We start from the raw sequence: 9,599 nt of genomic DNA on the forward strand, positions 1-9,599 counted from the left end.
AAGGTCATCTGAGGGTCGTCGTTCTCATGTGCTGGGTCCTCCCACCATGAGAAAATTATTTGAGTTGTCCTCTCACCGAGAATCAAAGATTTCATCGAGGGAAAGACGGGAATTTGTAGGACTTCCAACGGCTGGACCACTATGAGGGGGCGGATTCTCGGGAGCTCCTAAGAAGGCTATCGGGGGTAGCCGTTATCATTGGCCTCTGTCTTTCTACTTTCTACTAATGAATCTCGCAGAAAATTGCTGCAGCCGTGAAGGGTATGGATTTTCCGGAGGACATCTATCTATATATATAAAAACGTCTGTCTGTTTGTCTGTTTGTCTGGCGTCACCTATAGACTCGAAAACGGCTGAACCGATCGTCGTGAAAATTCAGGAGCGTGTTCTGGGCGATCCAGCGGTGGTTATAGGGGGGTCAATTCTCCGATGCGATGAGTCCTTCTACCTTAAAAAAACTATTTGAGTGCTCCACCCACGAAAATACGAAAACACGGAAAAAATCGAAAATTCGGAAATAGTAAGACGGCCGTCCACCATGCGACTTCTCAGCCGACAAGAATCGCGGCGACTTGTGGGAGACGATGCCTCGACGGTCGTCCCGACGGCTGATGTAGGGGATTCATTTCTGACGCTTTCTGGTGTCTGCATAGTTTGTTCTAAACCTCGGCAATCGGGTATGGAGTGAAGACAGCTCATGGATATCTGTGTATCTGATATAATGACATTGTTTTATTGCGCAAGCCTGACTTGGACTTGAGTTGCTGAGTGGGGTACCTCGCCATCATCAGAAGCCATCATCCGTGTTCGGTGGACGAGATTCAATGTTTCATCGCGATCCAGAACCTGCACCGTGCGGAACACGCACTCCTCCGTCTCAGGGCTTTAAACACCCTGGAGACCCGTCCAGAAACAACGTTCGATGAACTCCTATACGACTTGAAGATGTTTGAGAACATCAAGAAAGACGCGATGTACGTCGGAAACTCTCAACGAAAATCCGTGTACAAAGTACAAAACTCGCCGAAACCGTACGGAGATACGCAAACCAAATACGTATGCTACAGATGTGGAGGCACCAATCACCAATGTAAAGACTGCAGATTCAAGGACGGAACCTGCAGAAAATGCAAGAAGAAAGGTCATCTGGCAAAAGTGTGCAGGAACGGTGCACCCCATGCCACGGGCGCAAGGCCCAGAATCAATCACATCGGAACGAAACCAAAAGTGAACTTGATCTACACGTCCGTAAGAATCAACGGACGACCAGTGGAAATGGCCGTCGACACGGGAGCAGAAGTTTCCCTAATCGACCGGAGAACGTATGCAGAGCTCGGGTCCCCAGCGCTGCAGAGATCAACACAGAAACTCACAGTGGCAAACGGATCCACCCTGAAGTCCTCGGGAGGGCTTCAATGCGAAGTAGAGCTCGGCGGAACAAAGTTCACCGGTAAATGTTTCGTTACCGACAAATGTTCAATCCTGGGACTCGATTGGCTGAAGAAGGACAGGCACGGCAAGATCGTGAACCCCAGGATGTTCGAGAATCAAATACTCGAAGTTCAAGAGCAATCCTCCAAAAACCCGGACGAAGCCGCCCTGCTGAAGAAGATCGAAAAGCAGTTCGTGAACGTGCTCGATGGAAAGCTGGGCGCATGCCGGGAATATGAAGCAAGAATCACCCTGAGAAAGAACTCGAAGCCGATTTTCAGAAAGGCAAGACCAGTAGCCTATTCGATTCTTCCCGACGTCACCAAAGAAATCGAACGCCTCGGAAAGGCAGGCGTCATCGAGCGCGTGGAAACCTCCCTCTACGCAGCACCAGTCGTCGTGGTCCGGAAGAGCAACGGGTCAATTCGCCTCTGCGCTGACTACTCGATTGGCCTGAACGAAATCATAGAGGACGATAACTACCCACTGCCAACGGCCGAAGACATCTTCAGCGGCCTCAGCAATGGTCGCTTCTTCTCAAAAATCGATTTGAGTGAAGCATATCTCCAAGTCCCCGTGGAAGCTGGAAGTCAAAGCATCCTAACAATCAACACTCCGAAGGGCCTCTTCAAAATGAAACGACTACCCTTCGGAATAAAAACTGCTCCGAGCATATTCCAGCGGCTCATGGATTCGCTCGTGTCCGACCTTCCAGGCACAGTGGCGTATCTGGATGACATCATGGTATCGAGCGGGACAAAGGTCGAACATGAACAAAGAGTCATCCAACTCTTCAAACGTCTGAACGACTTCAATCTCACGATTCGTTTGGACAAATGTTCATTCCTAAAAGACGAAATTCGCTTTCTCGGCTTCATCCTAAACTCAAAGGGCAGAAAGCCGGACCCTGACCGCATCCAACCGATTCTGGATATGAAGCGACCGGAAAACGTCGCTCAAACAAGAGCTTTCCTGGGGATGCTGACTTTCTACAACAACTTCATAGCCGACATGGCTACACTCAGAGAACCTCTGAACAGTCTACTTAAAAAAAAAACACCGTTCGAGTGGACAACGGAATGCGAGGCGGCCTTCATCAAAGACAAAAACAAATACTCCAGTCCGGCCTACTGCTAACGCACTATCGACCCCGCGCTACCAATCATCGTGTCAGCTGACGCATCAAGCTATGGACTTGGGTGCGTGCTACTCCACCGTCTACCGACGGCCTGTGTGGAAATGGATTTCCAGCACGAGATCGACGGCAACATGAAGAAACTCCCAAAAACGGCCGAAACGATCCGACTCCGATCAGCGGAGGACACACTCCTGCAAGCGGCCATGAAATACACGCTGTCGGGTCAGTGGCCGAAAATCGAAAAAGGGAACGACCTTTATTCGCTGGCGGCACGGAAGGAAAGCCTGAGCGTGGCAAAGGACTGCCTGATATTGGGATCACGGGTGGTTGCTGGAACTAAGTCCAAAGCTAACTGTTTTATGATCGAACTTCGGGAATTTCTAGGAATGAGAGCGGCGTCAGTTGCTTACGCATTCGCTTACTCGGCTCGAGTGCGCGCATTTATTCTTTGAGTTCAACGATACCTCTTATGAGGGTTATTATCTACCGCAGCGGGCTTTCTTAAGAGTTATTTAGATTACAGCACAAAGTCAAATATTTGTTCGTCTCAACACTTCCTCCACAAATCTTTTGGCTGAACGCCGATCTTATCTCTTAAAAATTGAAAACGTGTCTTGTCCAATGGTTTCGTAAAAATATCAGCGGCTTGATTAAGACCTTCGATGTGTTTCACAATCAGGTGCCCTTCTAAGAACTTTTCTCGAACGAAGAAATGCCTGGTCTCAATATGTTTCGTACGTTGGTGGAACTCGGGACTCTTCGCGAGCTTCACTGCACTGGCATTATCAACGTATAGAGTCACAGGTCTCGTGTCGGTTGTCAGCTCAGACACAAGTCGCTTCAACCATACTAGCTCCTTGGTGCCTTCACTTGCAGCGACAATTTCTGCTTCCGTGGTGGAGAGAGCCACGGATTTCTGTAGTTGACTCTTCCACGAAATTGCTCCTCGCCCATAAACAGCCACGAGTCCGGTAGTCGAGCGTCTCGTCTTTAGATCCCCGGCAAAATCCGAATCGGAAAAAACTTCCATCGGACTCTGTGAATCGTAATGGATTCCGTATGACGCCGTTCCTCGAAGATACCTGAGGATCCGAACTACATTCCCCCAGTCTCTCGAGGTTGGACTCTCCATTGCTCTCGCGGCTCTGCTGACGGCGAAGGATACATCCGGACGGGTAGCAGTAGAGAGATAGAGCAGGCTGTAGAAAACCCCCCCCTGAGCACCCTTGGGAATTGAAAGCACCACTCGAATGACACCTTTCACGGCCGCGGCCTTCCTCGTGAAGTTCAGGGAACCGGTTTTCTATGAGATTTCTGGGGGGTCGCGCACGCAGCTACGATCCCGTTGCACTTGCAAACCTGCAGTGCTTGCAGACGACTGCCTGGTTCACCTGAATTCCGCTAGACGGCTCTGGCGCTCTTTATTGTTATCATCTCCCTATCTCTCTGCTCTGAGCTCTAATACACTCTGGAATATCGATACACTGGTAGCGTGGCTTTCCAGCCCGCTCTCTGGAACTGTTCCGATCCCTGCTTGGGATCGACCGCAGTCGTACCTAGAAATCGGTTCGCCACACTCCCGCCAATCGCGGAGGCGATTCTGTTGGAGGTTCTGGGGTTGCAACAACTAAACAATGATTGAACGTGCGAGAAACCACCGGACTTTCATCTGACGGAGTCTGGTCGGGGCACGCCCCAATCCATCCCGCAGGATTCGTGCCGCTTTTCCATTTGAAATTTCCACTCTCCGAAAACTCTCTCAAGGCCGATGAGCGCGCCCCCCCTCCCGTTGAATTCGTGAGCGCTCGAGCTCCGATTTACTTGTCTCCAAGAGGTTTCCTCACGCTTCGCGATTTTACCGTGCGACAAACTACGCCCATCCCCCATGGCTACCCAATACAACGTGCCTCGACGGCCTTCCGCGCGCACCCAGAGTTTCTCCTCGTCCCCCGGGGGCCTCCTCTCGGTGTACCTGGACACGACGTCGCCCCATTTCCGCCACGAAACAGCTCTCCGGAGGGAAGCCATCCGCGAACGTCTGTGGATGGCGATGCCTGACGAGGCCCAGGACCTGTTTCGTCTGTGTTCCCGCAGCGTGCGCGCGTGCCGCAACTCCGATGAGGCCGCGGCCTCTGCCTTCTACTGTTTCCGTCAACTACTGACGCTTCACTCTCGCATCCGGAACGGACAATACGCGCTCCCCTCAATCCCGGACCTCATCGCGGCGTTGGATGCGGCCACATCCCAGGATTCGGATGAAGGGGATGATCCCGCCCGTCCCCAGCGCTGGGACTCCGATCCAGTTCCCCACCCGCCGAGCACCGCGGTACTTGAGGCCGAACACCCCCACGACACCGAAGCCTCCCAGGGCGCCGCGGTCCCTGTAGCCGACCACCCCCCCGACACCACCTCGCAGGGCACTGCGGTACCCGACGCCGACAACCTCCCCGACCCTGAAGCCTCGCAGGGCACTGCGGTACCCGCAGCCGACCACCTCCCCGACACCGACGCCTCGCAGGGCACAGCGGCACCCGACGCCGACAACCCCCACGACACCGAAGCCTCGTCTGCCGTCGTTGAAGTCTCCCCGGGCCCCCCCGCAGCCCCACCCGCCGGAGCCGGCCCGGCTCCGCAATCGGCGTGCGACGCCCCGGCCCCCTCCGGTATGGTCACCGAAGGTTACGTCTGGGCCGCCGCCATGTTCCCCGCTGCCCCTGCCCGGCGGCCCGGCCAGGCCCTCTCTTCGGCCCCCGATGGCTGTTGGCTCTGCCTTCGGTCCCCCGACGGGCGCCGGTGCCTGGTGCGCCTAGACCAGGCGCCCGTCTTCCTTGACTGAACGTCAATATATTTTCCCTACGATAATTGTGAAATTTGAAATAAACGGACCGCGGTCCACCTCCCTTTTACGTTCCTATTGGTGGTCTTTCTTGTCTCAAACCCCCGCTGATTTCCCTTCTCGGCGGGTTAATACTGGGCTATATCGAGTTGGTATAATAGTTGAATGGGCCTCCGCAGAGACTTTCCGGATGGTAACCTGACCATGCAGGTCCTACGCTTTCCATCCGGCCCCTCCCGGCCAGAAAACTCCGTTACTCTCCCCATTGGCCAATAGCTTCGCGAAGCTGCCGGATCATCTACGAGGACTACGTCTCCGATTTTGATGGGACGTTCCCTGACCGGTTTGCTCATGTGCGCTGTTCGCAAATGTTGAATGTATTCCTTACGGAATCGTTTCCAGAAATCATTCATAATGTTTTGCTGATGCTTCCATCTGGTCGTCAATGCTTCTGCCGTAGCATGCTCCGCGCTATTGATGATTTCCATCGTCTCTGGTAACGCTGGTCTCGCCTGGACTCCATACAGCAGATCCGATGGTCTGAGGGGCAGCACCTCATTCGGATCGTTGCCTACATGAGTCAGTGGTCTGTCGTTTACCATTTTTTCTATGTCCGTGAGGACTGTTTCTAGTTCTCTGAATGACGGTAAATTTCTCCCCAATATTTTCCTCAGCGGCTGTTTGATCGTTCGGAAAAGCCTTTCGTAGAAGCCTCCACGCCACGGCGCTCTCTCGGTGTTAAATTCCCATGTTATTCTGTTCTTCGACAGAAATTCTTGAGTTTCCTCTGATCTCGCAAGATCGAATAGCCATTTGATTTCCTTTGCCGCTCTTCGGAATGACGCCGCGTTGTCGGAAAAGAATCTCATGACCGTTGGATTTCTGTTGTAAAATCTTCTCATCGCAAGGAGAAACTCGTAGGTCGATAGATTCTGCACCAATTCTAGCCTGACTGCCCGCGAGATTGGATCGCAAAAGAGCATTATGTGCGCAGGGAATATCCCCTCTTTCGATCTGACTGGGAACGGTCCCGCTGCATCAACCGCAGCTACCGTGAAAGCAGGCGCGGTTTCGATTCGAAATTTAGGTAATGGTGGAACGCACTCCACCGCCGGTTGAGCCCTGTATTTTACGCATACTTTGCAACTCGTTATTGCTTTGCCTACACCTCTGCAATATGCCTGGAATGCTTCCTGCGTGACAGCATAAGCTCCCATGAATCCATCGAATGAACAAATCGACCATTCCGTCCTCTCCCGGCAATATGATTGGGTTTGCTGTCTCGTATGATATCTCGCAAGATTCTGACAGCCTGGATTTGCACCTAACGATTCCATCATCGTCCAAGAAAGGCTTATACTGATAGAGCTGGCTATTTTTTGAGAGATCCTTCATGCCTGAATCCAATTCCGTTGCGAAATGGCAAGCCTGAATATTCTTGATGATCGATAGTTCTGCTCTTTGGAATTCATCCGCACCTATCACCAAACCATCTCTCGGAGTGCCCTCGCTGTTTCGCTGTCTCCACCTCAGCATGTATGCTACAATGCGTACCGCCTTCGGCCAGGACGACAACGGTTTCAATCCGATTGTCTCTCTCGAAGTTCGTTCTGAGATTGCTCCGACGAAGCACTGAGCTCTACGTTCGTGTATGACTTCTCTCTCTGCCGAGACGTCGTTCAGGCCGTGACTTCGCGGATTTTCCCCCGATCGCAACCATTCTGGTCCGAAAAGCCAGAAGCTTCTGAGCTCCTCCGTATCTAGGAGCGACGCCCGACTCAGCAGGTCTGCCGGATTCTCGGCCGATCTGATGTAATTCCATTGCTCTGCTTTCGTTCCCTGCTGGATCTCAATGATTCTATTCTCCTTGAAGGTCTTCCATCTATCGGGACGATCTCGGATCCAAGCTAGCACGCATGCGTTATCACACCAGAATTTGACCACCGAGAACTCTCCCAGGTATGCCTGCTGTATCTTTTTGGCGATTCTCACCGCGATTATCGCTCCGAGAAGTTCTAGTCTGTGAATCGACCAATCTCCCTTCAGGGGAGCCACCCTTCCTTTCGCGATGATCAACGTGGTTGATATTCTTCCGCTCTCCTGGAAGTTTCTAGCGTATGCCACGCAACCGTAAGCCGTAAGACTCGCATCACAGAATACATGTAGTTCCGTGCTGCCCCCGACCTCTGAATCTATGAATCGACGCTCGAAATTAAGGCATGTAGCCCTTTTCAATTTTTCTATGCTCGATTCGAATTCTGCCAATTCTTCTCCTTCGATCAGACTGTCCCAGTCGATCCTTGTTTGCCATAGTCGCTGCAGCAGTAATTTGAAGCCAAGTGTGATCGGAGCCAGCAGGCCTAAGGGATCGAACACTTGGCTTACTCCTTTGAGAATAGCCCTCTTCGTGGCTCTGCTGTTTCCGAAGAAGAGCAACCCCGTCGAGACATCGACATGGATCGAGTCACCGATCTGGTTCCATCTCACCCCGAGAAATTTCGCGTTCTCTTCTCCGAAAGCCACCGTTGCCTCCGGATATTTGTCTTGAATATATTCGCCGAGCTCTCTAGAGGATGTCGCGAATCTCTTGAGCGGAAAGCATCCTGTTTTGAAGACCTCGACTAAAGTCGCAACTTTATCTTTCCCGTCTTCCACCGATTCCGCTCCTACGAGCAAATCATCAACGTAGAAGTGTTGTTTCACGAATTCGAGCAATTCCCTGTGTTCTGGTTTAGCCCGTATCTCCGAATTTAAGTGGTGCTTTATGCCCGCGCAATGCAACCACGGGGCTGATATTAACCCGAATGATAATCTACATGATCGGAATTCTTTCATAGGCGCACCTGGATTTTTTCCGATGCCCAGTGGCCATAGGAATCTTAGATACGTCCGATGTTCTGCCATTATCTCGAAGTGCAGATACGCCTTCTCGATATCCGCCGTAATTACGATCGGTAATTGTCTAAACCTGAGGAGCACTAACAAGATGTCCGCAATGAGATTCTCGCCCTGGAATAACACGTCATTCAAGCTCGCTTCATCCTTGGAGCGCGCTCCCGCATCGTTCACAACCCTCTCTTTCAGCTTATCTGCTGTCGATGCCGTTTTTTTGACCATAGACAAAAGCGGCAAGTAATGGGCGTCTTCACCTGGTTCTGGCATGCTTGCTTGCTCAACGAAGCCCTGTCCTAGTAGATCTTGTATCTCATCATCGATCGCCCGGAGCGCCCCATTTGGGCGCGAGCCATTTGGGCGCAGAATTGTTTGCTCGCGGAAGTCTTGGTTGTCCGGTGAACGGCTTACGCTTTATCACCAATTCTCGTCCCAATCGCTCGGTTCCACAGGAACGACAATCTGGATTACGACTAGACGGAAACGCCGAAAATACTTCCCCGTAGGCTTCCGAGAGCGAATCATGAGTTCTGAGTGGATCCATCTGCGTATGAAGATTATCATGCTCTTGGCGAAGAAAAAAAATGCGCTTCATACGAACACGGACGGCATCGGAGGTGCAACCCATTCTTTAACCTAGGTCTTTGAATTCTCCGCTTGTACCATACTATTCGGGATGAGCGAGTCTTTAGGCTTATCTATACGTATTGACATTTGGACGCGCGAGGCCTAGACGTGTCACGTTACTCTGACTCCGACGATTCAGGGGCAGTCTGCGGTCCGCTGTTCGATGCCTGCATCCTGAAATTCCGTGCCAGCCCACGCAAGTAGTCCACCGTGGTCCTCTGACCGAATTCTCTCACAATTTTGAGAATTCGCTCATCGGCGGAGACGTACCAAATGGGTCGCGCCCAAACAGCCGCGCCTAAACGGTCGCGCCCAAACAGTCGCGCCCAAATGGGGCGCTCCGTATGCTAGATTGGTGCTAGATAGATGCTAGAGGTCACAATCCAGAACCGGAGCGCAGTAAGTTCAGTCAAACGGCTCGCGCCCAAACGGCTCGCGCCCAAACGGCTCGCGCCCAAACGGCCCGCGCCCAAACGGCTCGCGCCCAAACGGCTCGGCGCCCAAACGGCCCTGCGCCCAAACGGCCCTGCGCCCAAATGGCCCGCGCCCAAACAGCCGCGCCCAAACGGTCGCGCCCAAACGGCTGCGCCCAAATGGGGTGCACCGTCGATCGCCTGTAGGAGTTTCGGGTTCTTTCGAGCCTGCATGATCAAGCTTTTGAGCCTATTCTCCGCT

General features: G+C 52.5%; 2 protein-coding genes across 2 annotated transcripts; one reads left to right on the forward strand and one right to left on the reverse strand.

Moving 5' to 3' along the window:
• Positions 1-945: 945 nt before the first annotated feature.
• On the forward strand, positions 946-2,568 carry LOC100898173 (uncharacterized protein K02A2.6-like). The gene has a single exon (XM_003742173.1). It carries the CDS (start codon positions 946-948, stop codon positions 2,566-2,568), a length of 1,623 nt encoding a protein of 540 aa, XP_003742221.1.
• Positions 2,569-5,533: 2,965 nt separating this feature from the next.
• LOC100898463 (uncharacterized) lies at positions 5,534-8,567 on the reverse strand. The gene is made up of 2 exons (XM_029111128.1): positions 6,735-8,567; positions 5,534-6,598 (listed from the first exon to the last, which is right to left on the reverse strand). Exons 1-2 carry the CDS (start codon positions 8,565-8,567, stop codon positions 5,534-5,536), a joined length of 2,898 nt encoding a protein of 965 aa, XP_028966961.1.
• Positions 8,568-9,599: the final 1,032 nt, after the last annotated feature.

This window comes from Galendromus occidentalis, unplaced genomic scaffold (assembly GCF_000255335.2).
Source record: "Galendromus occidentalis unplaced genomic scaffold, Mocc_1.1 scf7180000077315, whole genome shotgun sequence".
In the NCBI taxonomy this organism is placed as follows: Eukaryota; Metazoa; Arthropoda; class Arachnida; order Mesostigmata; family Phytoseiidae; genus Galendromus; species Galendromus occidentalis.